Source organism: Erythranthe guttata, chromosome 7 (assembly GCF_056151865.1).
Source record: "Erythranthe guttata isolate IM_541 chromosome 7, IM_541, whole genome shotgun sequence".
NCBI lineage: Eukaryota > Viridiplantae > Streptophyta > Magnoliopsida > Lamiales > Phrymaceae > Erythranthe > Erythranthe guttata.
Window position 1 is genome coordinate 9,992,558 of NC_142539.1, and position 25,109 is coordinate 10,017,666.

Sequence of the window (25,109 nt, forward strand, 5' to 3'; positions counted from 1 at the left end):
GGCTGACGCGCGCGATCTGGGCGCATGTCTGGCGCGTGCTGTGCACGCCCAATTCTGTTTGTTTTTTTTTTTCTTTTTTTTCTTCATTTCTTCTTTATTTTTCTTCTTCTTCTTTTTCTTTTTTCTCCATCTTCTTTATTTTTCTTGTTCTTCTTTTTTTTTTCTTCATCTTCTTCTTTTTTGTTCTTTTTTTTTTCTTCATCTTCTTCTTTTTTGTTCTTCTTCTTTTTCTTTTTTCTCCATCTTCTTTATTTTTCTTCTTCTTTTTTTTTTCTTCATCTTCTTCTGGGGTCTTGCGTGCGCGATTTTACCCCCCCCCCCCCCCCTTTTTTTTTTGGTGGTTGATGTGCACCCCTTGGGATTTTGTATTTTTTGAGTTGGAAGATTATACTCGTCTCTTGCGATGTGATGTGAACCCACTTGGGGTTGAAAGGTAAAGGTGATGCCCAACCTTGGGATGGGTTAACCACCCACTGTAGGATGAGGCGCTTGAGACCTATGGTCTGAGGTGACAACACGAGTTGAAGCTTTCGCGGTCGTATGCTGAAGGTCCTTGTCGGTTATCTGAACCGTTAGAGGAGCAAGTAGATGTTGATATTGTTGAAGTTTCGGCGATCATACGCTGAAGGTCCTCTTCGGTTATATGAACCGTTCGAGGGGGGGCGGAAGTAGGCCCCCAGAAAGTCGATGACCCATGGCGAGCCAAATATTTTGGGGGCACTATAAACCCCCAGGGAGTCGATAACCCTTGGCGAACGAAATATTTTGGGGACAGATGTAAGCCCCCAGGGAGTCGATAACCCTTTGCGAGCGAAATATTTTGGGGGCAGATGTAAGCCCCCAGGGAGTCGATAACCCTTGGCGAGCGAAATATTTTGGGGGCAGATGTAAGCCCCCAGGGAGTCGATAACCCTTGGCGAGCGAAATATTTTGGGGGCAGATGTAAGCCCCTAGGGAGTCGATGGCGGTGGTGCCATAGGTGGCTCCACATGTGGAGCAGGTGCTGGTATCGCGTTGGGAGCATTTGCTCCCATCGTGGCGATATATTGGGTCACGGCCTCTGTGGCAGCGCGAGTTGAAGCTTCTGCTATCATGCGTTGAAGCGCATCCTCGGTTAGTTGAACCATTCGAGGAGGAGAGAGTGGTGGATCGGCGAGCGGTGGGTCCCGAAGGGGGATCACCTGAACCTCGCGAGGCGGATCCATGGGACGTGGAGGAGGTGGCAAGCCAGAGCCTCCACGAGGTGGGAGGTCGTTAGTTGTGTCATTTTCTCTCCGAGCAGACGCCTCAGGAGGATCTTGTTGGCTACGTGATCTGGTTTGCATCGTTCCCACAGACGGCGCCAAAATGATGATGCTAAAATGTAGCTCATCTAGGGTGGTGTAGAAAATGAGCTGGGAGAGCAAAGCAGATCAGTAGCTTGACAATTTGATGATCCTGAGGTACCTGCGATCATAGAACACATGAACTAAGCCGGGGGTTGATCCGACGGAAACCCCTCCGACGCTCAAGTCAGACGTGCTGATCATAGAAATAGTCCAGAGAATACAATTAGTAGTATTGCTCAGTTAATAGGACGCACCTTATGGAATGAATTCAAACCTTTATTTATAGCTTAGTTGAGATTGTCGGGCCCAAACCTTACTTGAAGGTGATTGGGCCTCGGTGATAGTGGTCTTCGATATTGGGCTCGTAGCTCAGTAGGTAAGTAATTTGTAGGCCCATTGGGTTGGCCCAATTATGCATATCACAGTGGTAAAAATAGATGAGATGTTCATCTCTAATGAAAATATGTAGGGGTTATTTTGGAAATTCATGTGTTCGTAGGTTTTTATTTGAAATGAAAGTTTAAGGGTTTGATTTATAGCAAAACTTCATCCCATGAACCTAAATTCAACCTTATTTTTATTTTATAAACAAACCTTAAAAAGCACACGAATGTGTTTATGTGTGTACATTGTTTGTGTGAACAAAGTCGAACCGATCCACTGCAGTCGTATGCGTAAACTATATATGCGAGAAAGTTGCACAACCATGTCTTCCTACACTTGGAAGAGAAATGCAGAGTAGTTGAACAATTTTCATTATTTCCTTCTTGTTATTTATTTTAATTTCATCTTAAGTAAGTGGTGTCTACCCAAACAACATGTAACCTATTAATTTTGTCCGCAACGTTTTATTTTTAATAAATGTATTATTGATTCATCCCTAGACTCATAAACATAGATTTATTGAATTGTTTTGCATGTTAATCAATGTTAAATTCGTGGACCATTTCCGCCACCTACTAAAGGGAATCAATATATAATTAATATATTAAGAATAAATAGTAATTTATCCATCTTATACATTATATATTTTGTAAGAATTATTAAAAAAAGTTCTCTTGTAATTAATTATTGGAAGTTACTCAAAACATTCGTGGAAGATTGTTGTGGATGCATTGCACACCCATATTATTTGTAGCAACAAAATCTTATCTGCGATTTAGACAAACAAGAAAAACTTGCACAAAAATAATTTATTGAATTGAAATAAAATATTGCGGGTTACAAACTCTAATTTAATCCTCTGATTCTTCTCTCAAGAACAATATGCGTTTGACTTTGAATTTCGGAGTCGGGTCGTTGACTTGATCTTCTCCGGATTTGATTTGGATTTGAATAACGTCTTCCAAGGGTCTTGCGACGTGAATCTCGGATCGAACGCTGAACTTTGACGGGTTTTGACTTGAAGATCTTGGAGTTCTTGATGGATTGGGCCCTTCAATCTTCCTTCGGTCTTGATTTGTTGAACTTTGACGGGTTTTGACTGAAGATCTTGGAGTTCTTGATGGATTTGGCCCTTCAATCTTCCTTCGATCTTGATTTGTGGAAGAACGCCCTCGATTTGATGAAGAACGCCTTGAATTTGTTGAAGAATGACTTGAATATTGTAGAGAGAATTTTCTCCTACGGTTTTTCTTCTTCTTGAGTTGTCTTTTGAATTGTGTAGAGAGGGTCCCTATTTATAGTGGTAGAATAAGAGTCCTACTTAAAGTCTACTTGATGACGTGGCGCGATTTGATTGGCTCTCTTCAAATTGATATTTATCTCTTATAACTTGGAAGAGAAGAAATAATCCTATTGGCCAATAATTAATTGATAATTATCTCCATAACTTATTTTGTAAGATAAATTATAATTTAATTTAGACACAATTTAATTGACTAATTTAAGTAACCAATTAATTAATTTTATGCGTCTACAAATGCCCCCTCGAGACTTGTTCACGGACAATGCATCTTGGAGTGGATGAGTCTCGATAATTGCTCAACTTTGGTTGCAGCTTGATCTAGCAAAGAACATATATCTTTTGAAATCATGACTGAACTTAGAGAGATTCTAAGTTGCCTACGTACCCTATAAAGGGATCAAGTCATAACGTAGTTCAAAATATATCCTTTTGAGGGATGTCGTGCACAGTTTACACTCATGTGAACAAGGAGAAACATTTGCAGTTTAAGCTCGTACTGAAGGAGCATTTGACTTGAATTTGTAGATAGTTTATGCTCGTATCAAGGAGGCTTGACTTGATTTGGACATATAGATAGTTTATGCTCGTATCGAGGAGCCTTGACTTGATTTGGATATGTAGATAGTTTATGCTCGTATCAAGGAGCCTTTACTTGATTTGGATATGTAGATAATTTATGCTCGTATCAAGGAACCTTGATTTGACTTGGATATGTAGATAGTTTATGCTCGTATCAAGGAGCCCTGACTTAACTTGGATATATAGATAGTTTATGCTCGTATCGAGGAGCCTTGACTTGATTTGGATCTATAGATAGTTTATGCTCGTATCGAGGAGCCTTGACTTGATTTGGATATGTAGATATTTTATGCTCGTATCAAGGAGCCTTGAGTTGATTTGGATATGTAGATAGTTTATGGGCGTATCAAGTAGCCTTGATTTGACTTGGATATGTAGATAGTTTATGCTCGTATCAAGGAGCCTTGACTTGATTTGGATATGTAGATAGTTTATGCTCGTATCAAGGAGCCTTGATTTGACTTGGATATGTAGATAGTTTATGCTCGTATCAAGGAGTACTTCAGTTGATTTGGACTTGTAGACCTTTTAAACTCGTGTCAAGGAGTATTTCACTTGATTTGGACTTGTAGACCTTTTAAACTCGTGTCAAGGAGTCCTTCATTTGATTTGGACATGTAGACCTTTTAAACTCGTGTCAAGGAGTGTCTCACATGATGTTAACGTGTAGACCTTTTAAACTCGTGTCAAGGAGTGTCTCACTTGATTTTAACTTGTAGACCTTTTAAACTCGTGTCAAGGAGTGCTTCATTTGATTTGGACATGTAGACCTTTTAAACTCGTGTCAAGGAGTGTTTCACTTGATTTGGACTTGTAGACCTTTTAAACTCGTGTCAAGGAGTGCTTCATTTGATATGGACATGTAGACCTTTTAAACTCGTGTCAAGGAGTACTTCATTTGATTTGGACATATAGACCTTTTAAACTCGTGTCAAGGAGTGTCTGATTTGGACATGTAGACCTTTTAAACTCGTGTCAAGGAGTGTATAATTTGATTTGGACTTGTAGACCTTTTAAACTCGTGTCAAGGAGTGCTTGATTTGGACATGTAGACCTTTTAAACTCGTGTCAAGGAGTGCTTCACTTGATTTGGACTTGTCATATTGCATAGGGTGTTGCTTCTTAAAAAGACTTGCCCCCATCCTCATGATCTTCTTGTTCTTCTTCAACATGTTCTTCTTTGAGCTGATACGACTTTTGGAATGAAGGTTCTTCGACTTCATTTGCAGTTATGCTCAATTCCATATCATGTGCTCGAGTGGCCAACTCTTCAAAACTTTTAGGTTGAATTACTTGAAGGATATATCGGAGTCCCCATTGCATTCCTTGGATGCACAGTTCAATAGCTGATGTCTCAGACAGTCGATCCTTGCAATTAAGACTCAAATTTCTCCAACGTTTGATATAGTCGATGACAGGTTCCTTCTTCCATTGGCGGGAATTGGTGAGCTCAATCATGCTGACTGTTCTTCGAGTGCTGTAAAAGCGGTTGAGAAATTCTTCCTCTAAGTGCTTCCAACTATCGATGGAGTTTGCCCCCAAATCAATGTACCAATCAAACGCGTTGTCTTTGAGCGATCAGACGAATTGCTTGACGAGGTGATCTCCGTACGTCCCGACATCATTGCAAGTCTCGACGAAGTGTGCCACATGTTGCTTGGGGTTGCCTTTGCCGTCAAATTGTTGAAACTTTTGAGGTATATAGCCCATTGGCATCCTTAGATCATCAATCCTTTGCGTGTATGGCTTGACATAGGTTGATGGAGACTTCGAGCTTCCTTCCAACTTGTCTTTGATGGTTCCACTGATCAGCGTCATCACTTGATCTACATGAATCATCCCTTCTGGAGAAACTTGAAGTTCTTGAGCTGGAGCCTTCTCGTTTTCAACTGGTTGTTGCTTTGTGGATGTCTCGACTTCGTCTTGAACTTCTATTTGATTCTCCACAGCTTGACTAGCATCGGCTTTGTCCATCTTGTTGATCAACTCGGCAATTTGAGAATCTCGTTGTTGAACATGCTTTGCGAGTCCCTCAATGGCCTTTGTCAAACTTGCAATTTGCTCCTCCATGGTTGTAGCGTTTGTTGTCATGACGGATGCCACCTCTGAGTAGCTTGATCTTGAACGAGGGGTGGGCTTTGAAATCTCTCGTTTTGAACCTTCCACGTCCGCGCTTGTGTTGACAAGAGGCGGTAAGCCTTTCTGAATGGTTTGAGGCGTCGAGTTAGTCTCGGAGGATGCTTGCAGCTTCTTAGCCATACTCCTTGTACCTAAGCCCACACTTGATGAATCCGAAGAAGCAATCTTCATTGTGAACGTAGAGTAGTTACTGCAACACTTCGAGGATCTTCGAGAGAGAGAAGAGATGAGAGGTAGAGAGGTCACACTGGGCGTGCCAAAATTTGTAGCAACAAATTCTTATTCTAATTTAATCCTCTGATTCTTCTCTCAAGAACAGTGTGCGTTTGACTTTGAATTTTGGAGTCGGGTCGTTGACTTGATCTTCTCCAGATTTGATTTGGATTTGAATAACGTCTTCCAAGGGTCTTGCGACGTGAATCTCGGATCGAACGCTGAACTTTGACGGGTTTTGACTTGAAGATCTTGGAGTTCTTGATGGATTTGGCCCTTCAATCTTCCTTCGATCTTGATTTGTTGAACTTTGACGGGTTTTGACTTGAAGATCTTGGAGTTCTTGATGGATTTGGCCCTTCAGTCTTGATTTGTGGAAGAACACCCTCAATTTGATGAAGAACGCCTTGAATTTGTTGAAGAACGACTTGAATATTGTAGAGAGAATTTTCTCCTACGATTTTTCTTCTTCTTGAGTTGTCTTTTGAATTGTGTAGAGAGGGTCCCTATTTATAGTGGTAGAATAAGAGTCATACTTAAAGTCTACTTGATGACGTGGCACGATGTGATTGGCTCTCTTCAAATTGATATTTATCTCTTATAACTTGGAAGAGAAGAAATAATCCTATTGGCCGATAATTAATTGATAATTATCTCCATAACTTATTTTGTAAACTAAATTATAATTTAATTTAGACACAATTTAATTGACTAATTTAATTAACCAATTAATTAACTTTATGCGTCTACACATAGATTTATTGAACTGTTTTGCATGTTAATCAATGTTAAATTAATGGACCATTTCCGCCACCTACTAAAGAGAATCGATATATAATTAATATATTAAGAACAAATAGTAATTTATCCATCATATACATTATATATTCTGTAAGAATTATTAAAAAAAAGTTCTCTTGTAATTAATTATTGAAAGTTACTCAAAACATTCATGGAAGATTGTTGTGGATGCATTGCACACCCATATTATTGTATTTTCTCCTACATAACAAAAAAATCTATAAATGATGTGAGCTATATACTACAAAATTGTTTAACAATTATTTTATATTCATTTCAATATATATATATATATATATATATATATATATATATATATATATATATATATATATATATATGTGGGTAAAATGAAATAAAAAAGTAAAAAAAAATAACTATTGATATGAACCGCGACAAACATGTGACAAGACCCGATAACAATAATTCGGTATAAACCGTCCAAAAGAAGGAATCAAAAGGGGTGGAACCGCGACCCGTTGTCTATAAGGAGACAAGAACCTTGGTATGTGAAGACGCCACAGTCAATTGTGACAGATTGATTGATAAGTCGGGTGAACGTACGGAATCCTCCGATATGTTCGAAGAGTTCTTACAGAACTAGAGAGAATAATCTCACAATTAATTAATGATCAAAAGTTGTCTTTCACAATGAATAAGAAGGCATATATATAGCCCTCAAAACTTAGTCTTCAAGAAAAGAAAATAAAACCCTAAAGCTACTCAATAAAAATGCTCTAAACAAGTGAGCCACAAAATTAAAGAGGGTCTAATTAGGAAAGACCCATAAACACACTAATATGAGCTGATTAAGATGAAACCCACGAATTTAGGGTTTTTTGCAAAACCACCCCTGTATAATCTCGAATTGCCGAAAAAACACCCGTGTTAAAAAAATTAGCACATAACCCCCTATGAAAATTAGTCAAAACCAAAAAGGACCCTCCGAGCTCAATGTGTGATACACTCGCGGTTTGTGCGACTGGGAGTCTGATTTTTGACCTAAAAAGACCCAAATACCCCTAACTCATCATTTTCGAAAATTACAAATTTATCCAGGATTTTTCACATGCCTAAAATGAAGTTTTTAGAATTTTCGATTCAGTCTCTAATAATTTCAAAAACGCCCTCTCTCCAAATTACATAGGACCAAATTGCAATTTTCATAATTTCTTAAAACCTAATCATCTTCCTTCTCCCTCTCCTACTTCAGATCTTGCTCATTTGCTAAAAAGAAAGGGGACATAAAATTCCAGCCCCCCATACTCTCTCCATAATTCCAGCCCGTTTGCAAAAGAAGGAAAAACAAAAAAAAAATGCTTTCTCCATCGAAACCCAGCGGAAAACGAAGGCACTTCACATTGAAAAATTGATAGATGAGAATTGGAAGAATTGCCCGTCCCTTCTCCGTTTCTCTAATGGTGGATTTGAATTAAAAACGTTTTGAAGTAATTGTTTGAAGTGGGGCGGCGGGTGTGTTGGCAGTGGTGGTGCGGCGGTGGAGGGCTGGATGGAAGAATTGGGTTGGGGGAGCAAGATGATGCCATGAGTTGACTGCCCTGTGCGTGATAAATTTTTTGTTCTTCTTTCTTTCTTTTTTTTTCATTTTTTTTAATTATTTTATTTTATGCATTTTATTTATTTAAAATTGAAATATCATTAAATATTATCATGGTTAGTTTAGTAATTTCATATAACTTAGCAGCCAATTTCAGAAAAAGGGGCGAAGTTCTTTGTCAAACAAAACATAGGGGGGTATTTACTAATTTTTATAACACAAGGATTTTTTTGGCTATTCAAGATTACACATGGGGTTAGGTGCAATTAGCTCCACGAATTTAAGGTTGGTTGGGCTTTGGTCTTCATCTTCTTGCTCTTATTTGCTCAAGTTGGACTGATTTTTAGCACGGATGGTTCCCACACTTTCCCGGTGACTCCGCCACTTGAATATGCATAATCCAACCTGGTTTATCCCCATTGAATGAAGCTTTCTTAGTTAAGACATTTCTCCTTGAATTGCTTAGCTCGACTCCTTGTTACTGGCCCGGTTCGGACTTGGATTGGATCATCTTGCCAACTGTTGGTTGACCTCCATCATTCCCCTCCTCTTGAAAAGGATTGGTCCTCAAATCATCACCTACATCAAAGTAACTCATATCAGCAACATTGAAGGTGGTACTAACATTATACACACCTGGCAAGTCCAAGTTATACGCATTATCATTTACTCGCTCGAGAACTTGAAAAATACCATCTCCTCTCGGCAGCAACTTAGAACGCCTTTGTACTGAAAATCGTTCTTTTCTCATGTGCACCCAAAACCAATCTCCAAGTTCAAAAACCAACTTGCGACGTCCCTTGTTCGCTTGCTTTGCATATTGTTTCGTTCTCCTCTCATTATTGAGCCTTGTTTTTTCAAGAATCTGTTTCACAAGTTAAGCCATTTTCTTTCCATCCAAGTAACACGCTCAGATAAATGTACTGCAGTTAAATCCATTGGAGTTAAAGGATTAAAACCATAAACAATTTCAAACGGTGAAAACTTAGTAGCAGAATGAACAGCTCGATTATATGCAAACACAACATGTGGTAAACACGCTTCCCATGTTTTAATGTTCTTCTTGATAATAGCCCTCAACAAAGTAGACAAAGTCCTATTTACTACTTCAGTTTGACCATCGTTTTGTGGATGACAAGTAGTAGAAAACATTAATTTTGTTCCTAGCTTACACCACAAGGTCTTCCAAAAGTAACTCAAGAGCTTAGCATCACGATCAGAAACAATTGTCCTAGGTATGCCATGCAATCTAACAACTTCTTTAAAGAACAAATCAGCAACATGCGACGCATCATCTGTTTTGTGGCATGGTATAAAATGCGTCATTTTAGAAAATCTATCAATGACAACAAAGATCGAATCCCGACCATGTTTGGACCTAGGCAAACCTAACAAAAAATTCATAGAAATATCAATCCACGGTTCATTGGGAATAGACAATGGTGTGTGTAAATCATGGGGTTGTACTCGAGACTTAGCTTGACAACATGTAACACATCTACCACAAACTCTCTCAACATCTATCTTCATGTGTGGCCAATAAAAGTGTTCTTTCAGCATGTGTAATGTCTTTTCGAAACCAAAATGACCCATAAGACCTCCCCCATGCGATTCAAGCACAAGTATTTCACGTATAGAACACATAGGAATTCAAAGTTTATCTTCCCTAAACAAGAATCCCTCATGCCTATAGGACTTATCAAATGCACCTTTTTCAGATGCTTGATAAGCAGTACCAAAATCACCATCTTGAATGTACAACTCCTTAATTTGTTCAAAACTAAGTAATTTAACATTAAGAGTAGAGATTAAGGTGTACCTTCGAGACAATGCATCAGCCATAATGTTCTATTTACCTTGCTTGTGTTTGATGACATAAGGAAATGTCTCAATGAATTCCATCCATCGGGCATGCCTCTTGTTCATCTTGTGTTGTCCCTTCAAGTGCTTCAACAATTCATGATCCGTGTGAATCACAAACTCCTCAGGCCAAAGATAATGCTTCCATGTCTCTAAAGATCGAACCGAGGCATATTGCTCCTTATCATAAGTCGAGAAGTTTAAGGCTGCCCCACACAACTTCTCACTAAAATATGTAATCGGTCGTCCCTTGCATCAAAACAGCGCATATGCCTACTCCGGAAGCATCGCACTTGATCTCGAATGTTTTCGCGAAATTTGGTAGAGCAAGTAAAGGATCTTTGGTTAACTTCTACTTAATCAATTGAAATGCTTTATCTTGGTCGTCCCCCCACTTGAACCCCACATTATTCCTTATAACCTCGGTCATCAGTGTTGCAATAGTGCTAAAATAAGCACATTCACGAACCTCCTATAGAAACTAGCAAGGTCATGAAAACTTCGAACATTCTCTACACTCGTCGAACTTGGCCACTATTGAATAGCTCGAACCTTTTCTTCATCAACCTGAATACCTTGTGCACTCATAACAAAACCAAGAAAGACAAGCTTATCCGTGCAAAATGTACATTTCTGCAAATTAGCATACAACTTCTCTTCCCTAAGCACATGCAAAACGGATTTCAAGCGCACAACACGATAACCCAAACGGCATAACTAACCACTCTTATAAACCATACTTTGTTTTGAACGCAATTTTCCATTCATCTCCCTCTTTCATTCTTACTTGATGATACCCACTTTTCAAATCAATTTTCGAAAACAAAGAAGCACCATGAAATTCCTCTAACATATCATCTACGCGTGGAATAGGTTGACGTTATATTATTGATTGCTCGACAATCAACACACATTCTCCACTTTCCATCCACCTTAGGCACCAAAAGTACCAGAACAACACACGGACTCATGCTCTCCCTCACGTCCCCTCTTTCTATCAATTATGTGACCTGCCTTTGTATCTCCTTAGTCTTATAGAGATTGCTTCGGTAGGCTGGTTGGTTTGGAATAGAAGCTCCTGGCACAAAGTTAATTTGATGTTCAATGCCTCGAATTGGTGGCAACCCTTGTGGTAGCTCCTCGGGGAATACATCATCAAAGTCCTGCAAAAGAGAAACAACAGAACTAGGCAACGAAGAGGTAACATTGTTAGTGTTCAAAAAGGCCTCCTTGTGCATAAGTACAATCATCGGCTGATTGGAATGCATAGCTCTTTTCACATCAATCGCCCTCACATATAAACTTGTTTTTCCCTCTTCTGTTTTCTCATTGGCCGAACTCACTTTTTTATTTTCTCTCTTGCTTTTCTCAGCCTCACTCTCTATTTCTTTTGTACTCTCACTCATTTTCTTTTGATCACTCTCTTTTTATAACCTCACTTGATCCTCATGGACCTACTGTGGCATTAAAGGAACTAGAGTGATTGTCCTTTGGTTGAACGCAAATGAGTACTTGTTGGTGAAACCATCATGCTTGGCCCGTCGATCAGATTGCCACGGTCGACCAGGTAACAAGTGTCCAGCTTGCATCGGAACAACATCACACAGTACCTCATCTTCATACTTTCCAATGCTAAATGATACTAACACTTGCTCGTTCACCCTCAGTTCTCCACTGTCATTAAGCCATTGCATCTTATATGGTTGTGGATGTTGGGTTGTAGGCAACCCTAACTTCTCCACCATCGTAGTGCTAGCAACATTGGTGCCACTCCCTCCATCAATGATCATACTACACACCTTGTCTTGAACATGACATCTAGTGTAGAAGATGTTTTCTCGCTGTGCTTCTTCATCTCCCTTTGTTTGCACGTTTAGAGCTCTCCTTGCAAACAATAGTCCACCATGTGGTGCATATTCTTCTTCTCCATCATTCTCTTGTGGTGGTGTAGAATCCTTCTTTTCTTCGGTCTCAAACCCACCATCATCACGAAACAACATAACTCTCTTCTTTGGACATTGGCTTGCTATGTGAACCCTACCATGGCATTTAAAACACTCTATATCACGATTTTGTGTTGTATTAGAATCGATTTTACCTTGGACTGCATGGTTGGTAGTGTTTTGCTTTGCTCGAATTTGGGTTTAGTTATAGCTGGCTTCTCATCTTTGCTAATAACATTATGCCTCCAAGATGAGCTAGAACTAGGGGCTGATCATGGATTGTTACCCCTCAGCTGATTCTCAATCTTGATGGCCATGTGTACCATGTCCTCCATCTCAACATAGTGTTGCAACTTCACTACGTTAGCAATCTCATCTCTCTATTATTCAACCCTGACAAGAACCTTGCCATAGTAGCCTCCCAATCCTCCTCAATATTCACTCGGATGATTAAAGTTTCCATCTCCTTAAAGTACTCTTCAACGCTCCAATTTCCTTGCTTCAAATTCTGCAGGTTTTGATACAACTCTCGAAAGTAGTAGCTTGGCACGAACCACTTTCTCATTAGGGTTTTCATCTCGTCCCAAGTTGCCACTGGATTCTCCCTGTTTCTCCTCCTATTCAGCACCAATTGATCCCCAAAATGATTGCATAATCGGAGAATTCAATTGATGTTAACTTGATCTTCTTGTGTTCCGAGTAACTGTGACAATCAAACAACAACTCCATCTTTCGCTCCCACTCAATATATTCACCTTGATGTTTCCCAAATTGTTATCCTCGCAGTTTCGAGCATCGCGAACCCTCGCCCCAAACCTTAGATTTGCAGAAACGGAATGTTGGTCATCAAAGTCATCACTGTAATACTCATCCTCTTCTGCCCTAGCCTCTATAGGTGGAGCTCGTCCTCTCCATTGCATGTTAGGAATGGTTTTGGGGAAACTCTTGGCGTGAGTTTTCCATTTGATTCCGCTCATGAATCCGCTCCATCTCTTCCCTCAGGAATCTCTTCATCTCACTCATAAACGTCTGCATCATAAAGTTTGGACCAACTTCCCTATGTGTGTCTTCCAATTTTGTTTGATTGTTAGATATGATTCCAGCAAAACAATCTTAGAAAGAAAATTTGGACCTCACACACTCCCTTACGTATTTCACTCAATAAATGGATATCACTCAAGTTCACTCGTGTTTGAGCACAATCAATTTTGGCTTTTACCCTCTTATAAACTCACCACTTTTGCCTTTTTCCTCTCAAATTCTCAATAGTCCCAAACAAACTCACCAAACAATAATCAAAATTTTCAGCAACAATTCAACACGAATTATCAACGAATAGATATAGAAGATGAACGATGAAATTAAATCGAAATAGGATATGAGCATAATTTAATGGCCTTTGGATAGTCACGAGTAATTTATTTGTTTGAATTTCGAAATTAATATTATAGGAAACAAAAGAGTGTATGAAAGAACTAGATATGGAGTAGAAAACGAGATATTCAAGGATCCCAAGGATAGGAAACAAAATATACCTTTCATAACTTAAGATGCAGTGTTCGGATCCTTTCCAACTACTTTTAATACCAACAAGGAATTTATTCATTTCAATAATTTTGATTTTGCTTCTTTTTTTTTTCGAATTTTTTTTTTCATAATTTCTTTTATTTTTCCTTTTTTTTTACAATAGACTCAAGATGAACAAGATAAGTAAGGCCTGGATGAATTTAATGACTCATGAACAGATGTGATGAACGAAACAAAACAAAAGAAGAAAAGATGACACCAGAAGGAAGAAAGATATGGAATACGGAAAGAAACGAAACAAAAACAACAAAAGACTAAAAGGATAGACGAAACCTTCTTGGAAGATGGCTCAGATTACCAAATGATATGAACCACGCCAACCATGTGACGAGACCCGAAAACAATACTTCGGTTATCAACTTCTGGACCATCCAAAAGAAGGAATAAAAAGGGGTGGAACCGCGACCCATTGTCTATAAGGAGACAATAACCTTGGTATGTGAAGACGCCACAATCAATTGTAGAAGATTGATTGATAAGTCAGGTGAACGTACGAAATCCTCCGATATGTTCGAAGAGTTCTAAGGAACTAGAGATAATAATCTCACAGTTTAATATGATCAAAAGTTGTCTTTCACAATGAATAAGAAGGCATATATATAGCCCCCAAAACTTAGTCTTCAAGAAAGGAAAATAAAACCCTAAAACTACTTAATAAAAAATGCTCTAAACAAGTGAGCCACGAAATTAAAGAGGGCCTAATTAGGAAAGGCCCTTAAACACACTAATATGAGTTGATTAAGATGAAACCCACGAATTTAAGGTTGGTGAGCTTTGGTGTTCATCTTCTTGTTGTTATCTTTAGGGATGGTTCCCACACTTGCCCGGTGACTCCGCCATTTGAATATGCATAATCCAACCTTGTTTATCATCATTGAATGAAGCTTTCTTAGCTAAGACATTTTGGATCAATGCACCAAGCTTCTCCTTGAATTGCTTAGCTCGACTCCTCACTACTGTTCCGGTTGGGACTTGGATTGGATCATCTTGCCAACTATTAGTTTAGCCATCCATCAACTGTAATTTGTTATGTTTTAACCTTTGCAACTTTCTTTAAATCCTCTTTCTAGCGGTTATACAATATGAATATTGCAACCTCTTGCAGAGATCTAAACTTCTTGCACACTTTTTCATGGACACATAACTAAAATACATGATAATATGTTTGAGGTTATTTAAAAAGATATAACTCAGTGTGGATATTACTGTTTGAACTAAAAAGATTATACTAATTAAAAAATATAATAATGCAAAATATTAACTACAATACCATGTCTCTTTTTTCTGGGTTACTATATTCTCTTTGTTCGACGGTCCATTTCCCCAACCATTTTCATCGAGATAGTTGGCATCTCGGTTGGACGTAAAGACAGTTCAAAATGTGCAGTCTAGGGGCAACATTAATGTTATTTTGACCAGAAAAAACCTTAACATGCACATCATTTTCATATACGACAAATTGATAAGAAGAAAAGTTTGCGCTCTCAACCTGTGATATAATTTATCAGAAGAATATATACTAAAGCCTTGATTGGTTGTCAAGATAAGATTAGCCAACATAAGATAATTCTCCCAATAAAATAATAGGCCTATTATTTTACAGAAAATTTTGACAAAACCCCTCCCCATACAAGTGCAATTACAATGAGAACAAATTTATTTTGTATTTTTAAGATAAATCCAAAACGTCTTTTATTAATAAAAATAATTAAGTATCACTATTATGCTCGTACCTTATTATAAGGTATCTTATGGCTGAACATAAATATACATAATATTTTTTCTTAATATCACTTTCTCAATCACACCCACAAATCTTGCTCCTTGAATATGGAATACTATTTCATTGTAGTGGGAATTCTAATCGTTAAAACTCTTTCCCATTTATCTGAGCGGGAAAATGGTTTTTTTCAATTATTTTAGAGTGGTTTTTGATTCCAATACATGTATCGCTTGTACGTAGAGTGGTTTTCATATTTTCATAACTGGATTAATTTGATAAATAATTTATATACGTATCAACATGTTTGATACATAGTGGTTTTCAAATTTCGTCTTTTATGAAGTTGATATCCATTAAACAATACTAAAACTGCATATGCTAACAATACAAAAACAATACATATATTCTTAAAAGCCACACATGAAAAAACACTCTGCAAATAAATGGTGTGTTTAATTATTAAATCCACAAACTGTGTCTTTTATGATGTTGTTACAGAGTGGTTTTTAATTTACTTGTAGTTTTCGACTAATTGGTTTAAATCAAAACAAAGTGGGCACTAATTACTTAATTTTCGAGGATGATTCGAACCATCTTGTCGTGCAAATGATTACAGTGAACAATGGCAACAAGACAAAAATCTTAATGCTATATTGTTGTTGTTTGTATCTTCATCCTCTCAACAGCGACGGATCTCCATTATTGGGTACTCGCGGTGTGTGGGTAGGTAGCTAGATTTTCGTGGGTGGAGTGTGAGCGAGATTTGGGGGCAAGATTTTCGGAGGAGATTGTGGTGTAATTAAAAATGGGGGAGATTTGCATATATCACAAGATTCGTTTTTTATTGTTTTTCCATTTTATTGGTCCATTTTAGTATTTTGGGTTAATTGGGTTTATATCAAATATCAATTAAAAAAATGGATTTAACGTGAACTCAAAATTCAATAAAGGGGTTTTGTTTAATAGCTCCTATTTTATAAGATATTTGTTATCAAAATCTGAATTTTTTATCTCCTCATTATTTAATAATGTTTAATGTTTGGATTCCTTGATATCAACTCAATTACTAAAAAAATGACCGAATTACCCTTTGTTATTGTACATAGTTTTTTCTTCTTTCTTTTAATATTTCTTTTTTTTACTTTATTTTTCAAATTCTTTTTTGTTATTTTTAGAACTTCTTTCTGTTGGGTTTCGGGCACGTGTACGCAGCGGAAAACAAAAATTTTATGCGATTTAAACAACTTTAAAGCACATAAGCACATGCCCGATAAATTAAATCAATTAATTGCGTACCTTTGCACTTCCAGCGAAATTAAAAACAACATACATGCTAAAATGTTTAACTGAATAAACCAATTAACATGCTCGCGTTTAAACCAACTAACATGCTCGCAACGATTAAAACGATTACACATAATCACATAAAATCATACGAACGCAAACATGAATTTAGTTTAAACGTAAACGAATCGAAACATGGGATTCGTGTGTTTACCTCTTGAAGCGTGAGGTAAGAGCGCTAAGCAAGTCGAGATTGCTACGGAAACCAATCCGTACAATCCAGGGCAGCAGCGGTGCAGCGACAGCAGCGGCGAGACGGCCACGGCGGCGCGTGTATCTCACGCGCGGTCTTCGGGCGGCGCGTGGGGTTGCGTGCGGCTTCGGCTCGTGTGTTGCTCCTCGATTCTTCGATCTTCGATCTTCCTCCTCTCGGATTTCACCTCGTATACTTCGATCTACTAAACACGTGGCACTAGACACGTAATAGTTAGAAAAACGGAAGAAAAAAGAAGGAAAGAAACTACCAAAGCAATCGGCCGATGAACAGCCGATTCCGGCGAAACGGCGGCGTTGACGGCGGTGGTGGCCGCGGGAGAGAGAGGCCGAGAGAGAGAGGGGGACGGCTAGGGTTAGGGTTTTTCGTGTATGTTTGTGCAAGGCCTATAAATCAAGTATTTATAGTCCCTTGCATAAAACCCTAACGGGCTTAAGTTGGACTGGGCCCAACAGCTTAAGCTCGTTAGTTCATTTACTTGCTCGTCTCTCTCAATTCACTGATCGGAAAATTGCAACAATTACATTTTCGGAATCATTATAATATCCTCGTCATTACGAGTGTCAACTCTCATTTTCCAACTTTCCAAAAGTGGAAACCCTAGTTCAGTGCACTTTCTAAATTTGGAAACTTCCCGATTTAGAAAGTTCACTAACACGTTCGCCTATTCTTTTCCTTTTCTCATTCTCATTCATAATTCCAAATTACGAATGTTGGATCCAATCATATTGACTTCCAATCATGCAAAGATAAACTATTTTATCTCTGACCGTTTATTCAAAGATCTCATGTGCACGAGCAGTGTGACCCTCGATGGTTCAGGTGTAAGCTAGCCGTGGGCCCACAACTCTTTGTGGTCAAAACTCGTCCCTTAGAGTTACGATTAAGATGAAGCTCGTTTCACCTTAATCACCCAACGAATCAAGATTGGCGTCTAGCAACTACGCGTCATGATTCCCTAGATACAAATGAAGTGCCTGCAAGAACCTTCAGATATAGTTAACGTACAGTACGGTCCCTTCGATACATATGTCCCGATCGAACTAGAGGCATTGGTTCATCGAGACCTCTTTATATGTTCGATGACGGTGCGATCGTTCCAAGTGTTGTAATCGTCACGTGCATGACTTAGAGAATCGAATTCTCTAATCATCACTTAGTCAGCTCTGGCCAGAGACTTAGAATGATTACAAACTATCAGAACACACAGGACATCCAAGACTATTCTAGCGATCGAATCCCCGACTATAATGCACAGACCTCCCACTAGATTTCGGACTGCACGAACACTGGCCCTTGGGATGGTCCTCGGTGGAACTCAGGGACAGGTCACGATACAGCTGGTCCTCTAGTGAAGTCACGGTGATGTCTAGGTCATAAGGACTAATGGTGTACAACTATACCGTAGATATCTCTACTCGATTATTGGGAACCACTTAGAGATTTCTAGGGTGAGGGAGTTCAATCAACTCGTCAACTTACGAGCACCCACTTATGCATGCCGATATCACAATACCGTTTACTGATGAGATGCAGTACACATACACTAAGTGCTAGTCTTAATGGGAAAGGCCGATATCCTCATTGGTGGCGTAACCCTTCGACTAGGAACACGTTTAACAGTTATAATACTTAAGTAACACTAGGCCAAAACAGCTCACTTGCGTTTTTGTTGGCGACGATTCCGGAATCGTCGCTAGTTTGCGACTATTTTGACTAATAAACGTCGCAAGATATCGGAAAATAAGATTTCGATGGAATATCTCGCGACGATAAACGTAATCGTCGCCACCTTTGCGACTAATGTCACTAAATCGTCGCAAAGGGGAAAAAAAATTAATAAAGCACTCTCGTAGCGACGTTTTTATATAACCGACGCACGAAAAATATTTTTTGCAATTTATTTTTTTTACCTTCGCGACGAAAATAATGTATTCGTCGCAAGTAAAATACTTTGTTAAAAGAATTATAATTATTATTTGCGACGATAGTGTATTAGTCGTCGCCAAAATAATTATATAAAAAATCTCGCTTTTCTATAGCGACGTTTCTAACATAAACGTCGCAAGGTTATATATATTTTTTTTTTGGTTTGCGACGAAAGGCGTTAAAACGTCGCTATGAGATTCGTTTAAATCTGACTTGGCAACGATTTGTTAGGAATCGTCGCAACAAATTGAATTAGAAGTCAGGCCCTAATCCCCTTTTCCCCATTTTCTCCGATATTCTTCCCCTCCGCCAATTTATTTCTCTCTCTTTCAATCTTCCCCTCCGCCGGCGCCCCCCCTCCGCCGGGTCCTCCCCTTCCGCCTCCGCCGCCGCAGTCTGCCGCTGCCGCTCCTCTCCGCCGTCTGCCGTCCGCCGCTGCTCTCCTCCGCCCATCTCTCTGCCGCTGCTCTCCACCGCTGCTTTCCACCGTCAGCCCATCTCTCTGCCGCTGCTCTCCGCCGTCCGCCGCCGTCATCCCACCGCCTGCTGCCGATCCGTTGCCGTCGCCAGCCGTTGCCGTCGCCGACAGCCCTCCTTTCAAGGTAATTTTCCTTTTTTTTAAATCTTTGTTCGTTTATGTTGAAAAGCTTGTATATGTTAAGGCAGAAATTGTCTTTCGAAATATTTAATTGCACTTTTGAGCTATGGCGGTGTTCCTCAAGAATTCTTTCTAAATTTGGTGGCAAACACTTTAGAAGATGCTCGAAATGTGTACACCAATAGACGTGCAGCTTTGAGAGGTAATTATCGAAATATCATATAGTAAAATGTTTCCTAAATATATAGCATATATAAATGTGTATTTTATTTCTTCTAAAAAAAACGTATTCTCGTTGCAGTTGCATCCAACCATGCTGGACTAGATTATGGCTTTTTGGCACAAAGAATGATTTGTTCGGGGGTGCCCCTCGACGAACCCTACCTCCAACTTTGTCTGTCGAATCTCGAAAACGGCGAAAAAACAAAACTGAAAACCGGAAAAATACCGCTCAACGAAAGCTTTTATCTGATGGGGACAGCTGACCCTATATTGAACAACGATGAAGTTTGTGTTATCCTGTATGTGTGTAACAAGTACTAAACAGAATCATTTTAGATTCTTGGGAATATTCTGTTCCAAAATTACGATTTTACCCCGGCATGCGTGTGATGTTTTGTAGTGGAAACGGGCAAATATCGGGGAAGGTGTTGGTGTACAGAAATCCGGGAATGCACTTTGGGGAGGTTCATGTTATGGAGGCTGTTTACATGAAGGAATTGGAAGAGTTTGTGGGTAATGCTAAATATGGTGTTTTCTTTTCGACCAAAGGGGCCACGTCAGCAGCTTACGAAATGGCGACTGCTGATTTTGATGGAGACATGTACTGGGTTTCTAGAAATCCCGAGGTTTGAGATCTTTTTAGCATTTTCTTTATTTGTTTACGGAAAATAATGTTTGCGAAAATAAGAGAACTTTGTTGTATAATAAACATTTCAACTGTTGAAATATTTTAAAGCGAGTAAACCGTGGAAACGTGTCTTGTCAGCACCGGATTCGAAGAAGAAAAATCCGAAGGAGTTTTCAGATTTGGAGTTAGAAAACGAACTTTTTCAACTATGGAAAAGGGGTCCGAATTAAGCTATCACTCCTCCTCTGTATTGGGTCAAATATATGATAGAGTCGACGCTTTGAAAAACGATTTTGTGCCGAGAAAAGGTGAACATTTCTTGAATCACGGTCTCGCTGAAATGATTCTATAGAGTGAATTTCAAATCCATAATAATATTATAAAACGAGGGTTGAGGAATTGAAATTCATTATCAAATACGCGGATTAGTTATTATGGATTTGTAATTTCTTTGGATAAATTTAGTCATGAGTTGGTTAGAGCCAATTAGATGTTTTTTTTGTTCCGGGGTGCTTTCTGGCTATGATATTTTACGATACTTGTATATAATATCAATTTGTTAATATGCAGTTTGTGATCAATTTGATTTTTTTATTCGGGACTTCGGTGTGTTACTTAAATCTAATTCTAGTGCCACTCAATATTTTTCAATTTCCCTTGTTATTTGATCACTCGATTAACCATATTCTCATATGAATCGCCGTAAAAACGCGAAGGTACTATACTGGCTACCCAAAGGATCTAGGACCGTCCAAAGTTATTCATTTCACCTCAGAACGTGAGTTCGTCCAGCTCCTTCATTTCACCAAGGTCACCCTGTGGTTGTTGCATTTACAATCAAGTAACTGTTCGACTCACTTTTCTTCGTTTTTATTTTCATAATTAGTGTAATTATTTGTCAGTATTCAAGTCTTTTGCAATTGCAGGTGTAACCTAACGAAACCTCTTGACAAAGTACTGGAGGAAGCCGCTGCAGAGTTCGATCCACATGTCAAATTTTTGCGCGTAAGTCATCTCGCTGGCATGTGCTACATGATATTATTCTTGATTGATAAAAACATCTCATTTACACTATAGTAAAACTTGTTGATTTTAGCTTAAGATTTTTTGGCATAGTTATCGTGTTTTTTGTTTCTTAGGTTGAGTGCCCAAAGTATCCGGGGTTCTGTATTACACGGCAGAAGACAGAATATCCATTTATAGAAATGTTTCACAGCCCAGAACAGGTAAAAGTTGGTTTTTATTACCAATATTCAACTTCAAATGTGCGAGTGCCTCTTCGATTGGAAGATAATCGTTATTTATATTAACTATGTAGACAAATTAATTGAGAGATTTTAAATTAGGGTGAATCGGATTATCGTACTTCGATCTTAGCATGTAATGAGCATCTGTTATTATATGACACAGGCAACTAATCAAGGAAAGGCTGTTGATCTAAATATCACAAAATACTCCGTCAGAGTTTTACCGGTGAGTGTTTGAAGTTGTTCCCATCATCCCATACAGTACACGACTACACATCTATTTTAAATTATACGAAAAAACAAATATTTGAGATATATCTTTTTTTTTTCCAGTTCAACAACGATCTCAGTCCGTATGGATTCAGAGAATTTTTCAAGCACTATGGAATTCAAACGTCTGACCGAAGTGAATAATAATATGTAGTAGGACATGTTCGGCATTTCCTGAAAACTATAATTTATGGATCAATTTCTTTCTATTTCCACTCCTGAACAACTTCGCATTTCGGTAAGTGTAATGCAATTTTATTCTTCAATTGGTTGTATGTTAATTATTTATGTTTATTGTTGTCGCATGTTTATCATATGTAAATTATTTGATATGTTAAATTAGTACGTAGTTGAGATATTTGGATATGAATATTTGTTTTAAATAATGTTAAGTTGTTGCATACATGGATGGTTTTTTGGGGATGTTCATTTATTAGTTGTTATGCTGTCGAATTTTTTGCTAAACAAGTGTACTTAATCATTTTCAGGCTGATTTGGAACGAGTGTACGATGAGACAATTCGTGATGGAAGTGACGAAAGCACGTCCAACTCAATTGCGATAGAATAAGTGCTCGGAAAAAGCAAAGGGCTTGGAATTAAGATTGCAACCACCACAAAGAGTATAAAAAGGGATGAACTTTGTTTGGTTTTTGAATAAAAGTTTGAAACACTACATCATATGCTTTTAAGTTTTTATGTACTTTTTTAATTTATGTTTTGTGCTACCTTGATATTTAATCCGTATAATTGGTTTTAATATTTTTGATATAAGTGTATTTTTTTTTTTTGTGTACAACTGCTGAATACAGGTTGAATTTGTTAATTGAAAAAATAAATAAACCAGAATTTATATATATAAAAAAAAAACTTGCGACTAAAATACAAAATAGTCGCAAACTGAAACTGTAGTAACTAGCGACGAATAAACAAAACAAATCGTCGCAAATAACTCGTGGTCTTGCGACGAAAAAGGACATTAGTCGCAAAGATTTTCGCAAATGTAGCGACGAAAGTAGAGGATCCGTCGCGAATATTTAAAAAACATTTTTTTTCCAGAAAATACGAAAGTTGCGACGATTTATGACATTCGTCGCCAAAGTTGGCGTCGAAAATGACTTTTCGTCGCAGACCTTGCGACGGTGCGTTTGGCGACGTTTTTTTGTAGGATTTGGCGACGAAAATAATTCGTCGCAAACAGTAAAAAAACGTCGCCAAATATACATTTTCGTCGCCAAATTTCGTCGCCAGTCGACCATTTTGGCCTAGTGTAAATATCTCACGATCCTAACGATCAATTACTAGTACTTATAATAACTGTAAGGACTATATCTATGCTTGTGACAAAGGGACAAAGATATAGAATGCCAAGGTGTTTTATCATTAATACGAATAAAGGTTCGTTTATTACAATAATAAATACGAAAGACCACAGCCACATGTTGGCTTGTTGGTCACCTACTCTAACACTTTCTTCAGTTTTTCGCACAAGTTTTTTTTCGGAAAAAAAATCGACAAAAAAATATTATTATTTTTTTTTTTCGGAAAAATAGAAAAATCGAATTTTTTTCTGATTTGTTTTTTTAACAAAATATTTTTTATTATTTTTGGATTTTTTTTAAGAAAAGTCTAATTTGTTTTTTTAGAAAAATCCATTTATTCCTCAAATTTCTTATTCTTCAGTTTTTTTCGATATTTATTTCACTTTTTGAAAAAAAAATCGAATGTTATATATATATATATATATATATATATATATATATATATATATATATATATATATATATATATTCAAATAACAAAATTAATGAAATGGTAAATTATAAATGATGTCGTTGGAGGTGGTGGTAAAAAATGGCCTGTTAAACCTTTTTTTTTTTTTTTTTTTTTTATAAAAAAAAAATGGCCTGTTAAACCACTGTTCAAAAGCTAAAAAAAATTATAACATGTCCATTTTTAGCTTTTAAGGTTGGAGATGCCCTAACTCAATTTTTTTTACCTTTTCATTCCTTTTGTCTTATGTTTTATTTTTCTCCACCTCTTAACCCTACTCTTCTCTCTCTCTCTCTTACTTCCAATCTCAACCACTCACCATATATGCCGCCACAAATTCTTCTTTCTTACTCTAAGCTAGCAGCTCGTCTTAGTTATTTTGCTCGTCGGAGGTATTCTGCTCGTCGGAGAGATCCTGCTCGTCGGATATCTCTTTTGCTCGTCCGCGGGATCCTGCTCGTCGGATATCTTCAGCTCGTCAGAGAGATCCTGCTCGTCGGCGAGATCCTGCTCGTCGGAGGTATTTTGCTCGTCGGAGAGATCCTGCTTGTTGGATATCTCCTGCTCGTCGAAGGTATGCTCCTCGTCGGAGAGATCCTGCTCGTCGGATATTCCTTGTTCGTCGGCAAGATCCTGCTCGTCGGATATCTCCAGCTCGTCAGAGAGATCATGCTCGTCGGCGTGATCTTGCTCGTCGGCGAGATCCCGCTCGTCGGATATCTCCAGCTCACCTGAGTTATTCTACTCGTCGGAGGCATTCTGCTCGTCAGAGATCCTGCTCGTCGGCGAGATCCTGCTCGTCGGATATCTCTTGCTCGTCGGCAAGATCCTGCTCGTCGGATATCTCCAGCTCGTCAGAGAGATCCTGCTCGTCGGCGTGATCTTGCTCGTCGGCGAGATCCTGCTCGTCGGATATCTCCAACTCGCCTGAGTTATTCTGCTCGTCGGAGGCATTCTGCTCGTCGGAGAGATCCCGCTCGTCGGATATCTTCTGCTCGTCGGCGAGGTCTTACTTGTCGGAGGTATGCTCGTTGGAGAGATCCTGCTCGTCGGATATCTCTTGCTTGTCGGCAAGATTCTTCTCGTCGGATATCTCCAGCTCGTCAGAGAGATCCTGCTCGTCGGCGAGATCTTGCTCGTCGGCGAGATCCTGCTCGTTGGATATCTCCAGCTCGCCTGAGTTATACTGCTCGTCGGAGGCAGTCGGAGGCATTCTGCTCGTCGGAGAGATCTTGCTCGCCGGATATCTCCTGCTCGTCGGATATCTCGTGGCTTTATTTCCTCTTTCTGCATGGGCCCGATTCAATTGGGCATGGACCAATTCAATTGGGCCTTGCCTTGTTGGGTCGTGCTAAATCTGGCCGGATCAACTAGCCCCCACTCCAAGTTGAACGCGAGAGTATGAATAGGTCGGCTTGGAGTATGCGAAATCTTCTTAACCCACCTACTACGTTTTTTGCATTTTTTC

The 25,109-nt window shown here is 38.7% G+C and overlaps 2 protein-coding genes and 1 pseudogene across 3 annotated transcripts in view; 2 read left to right on the forward strand and 1 right to left on the reverse strand.

Moving 5' to 3' along the window:
- Positions 1 to 4,414: 4,414 nt before the first annotated feature.
- Positions 4,415 to 25,109, reverse strand: part of LOC148769176 (uncharacterized) — a 98,155-nt gene continuing 77,460 nt past the window's right edge. The window contains exons 3-4 of the mRNA XM_088820927.1: positions 5,933 to 6,154; positions 4,415 to 5,697 (exon numbers count right to left, since the gene is read on the reverse strand). Of these exons, the coding sequence (XP_088677053.1) occupies positions 5,173 to 5,685 (513 nt within the window). The 5' untranslated portion in view covers positions 5,686 to 5,697; positions 5,933 to 6,154 and the 3' untranslated portion in view covers positions 4,415 to 5,172. The remainder of the gene's footprint in view (positions 5,698 to 5,932; positions 6,155 to 25,109) is intronic.
- On the forward strand, positions 19,126 to 20,357 carry LOC148769177 (putative RNA-dependent RNA polymerase 5). The gene is made up of 3 exons (XM_088820276.1): positions 19,126 to 19,705; positions 19,805 to 20,024; positions 20,126 to 20,357. Exons 2-3 carry the CDS (start codon positions 19,852 to 19,854, stop codon positions 20,355 to 20,357), a joined length of 405 nt encoding a protein of 134 aa, XP_088676402.1. The 5' UTR covers positions 19,126 to 19,705; positions 19,805 to 19,851.
- LOC148769178 (uncharacterized) lies at positions 20,562 to 22,663 on the forward strand (annotated as a pseudogene). Its single transcript, XR_016031978.1, has 8 exons — positions 20,562 to 20,661; positions 20,819 to 20,828; positions 21,070 to 21,194; positions 21,280 to 21,358; positions 21,493 to 21,579; positions 21,764 to 21,826; positions 21,934 to 22,108; positions 22,359 to 22,663. The product of XR_016031978.1 is annotated as an uncharacterized LOC148769178 (transcript).

Excerpts from the sequence above, each read along its gene's own strand:
- LOC148769177 (XM_088820276.1), top strand. The coding sequence starts at position 19,852 with ATGATTTGTTCGGGGGTGCCCCTCGACGAACCCTACCTCCAACTTTGT. Across the intron at positions 20,025-20,125 it reads GATGAAGTTTGTGTTATCCT|TGGAAACGGGCAAATATCGG; the intron begins GTATGTGTGTAA and ends GATGTTTTGTAG.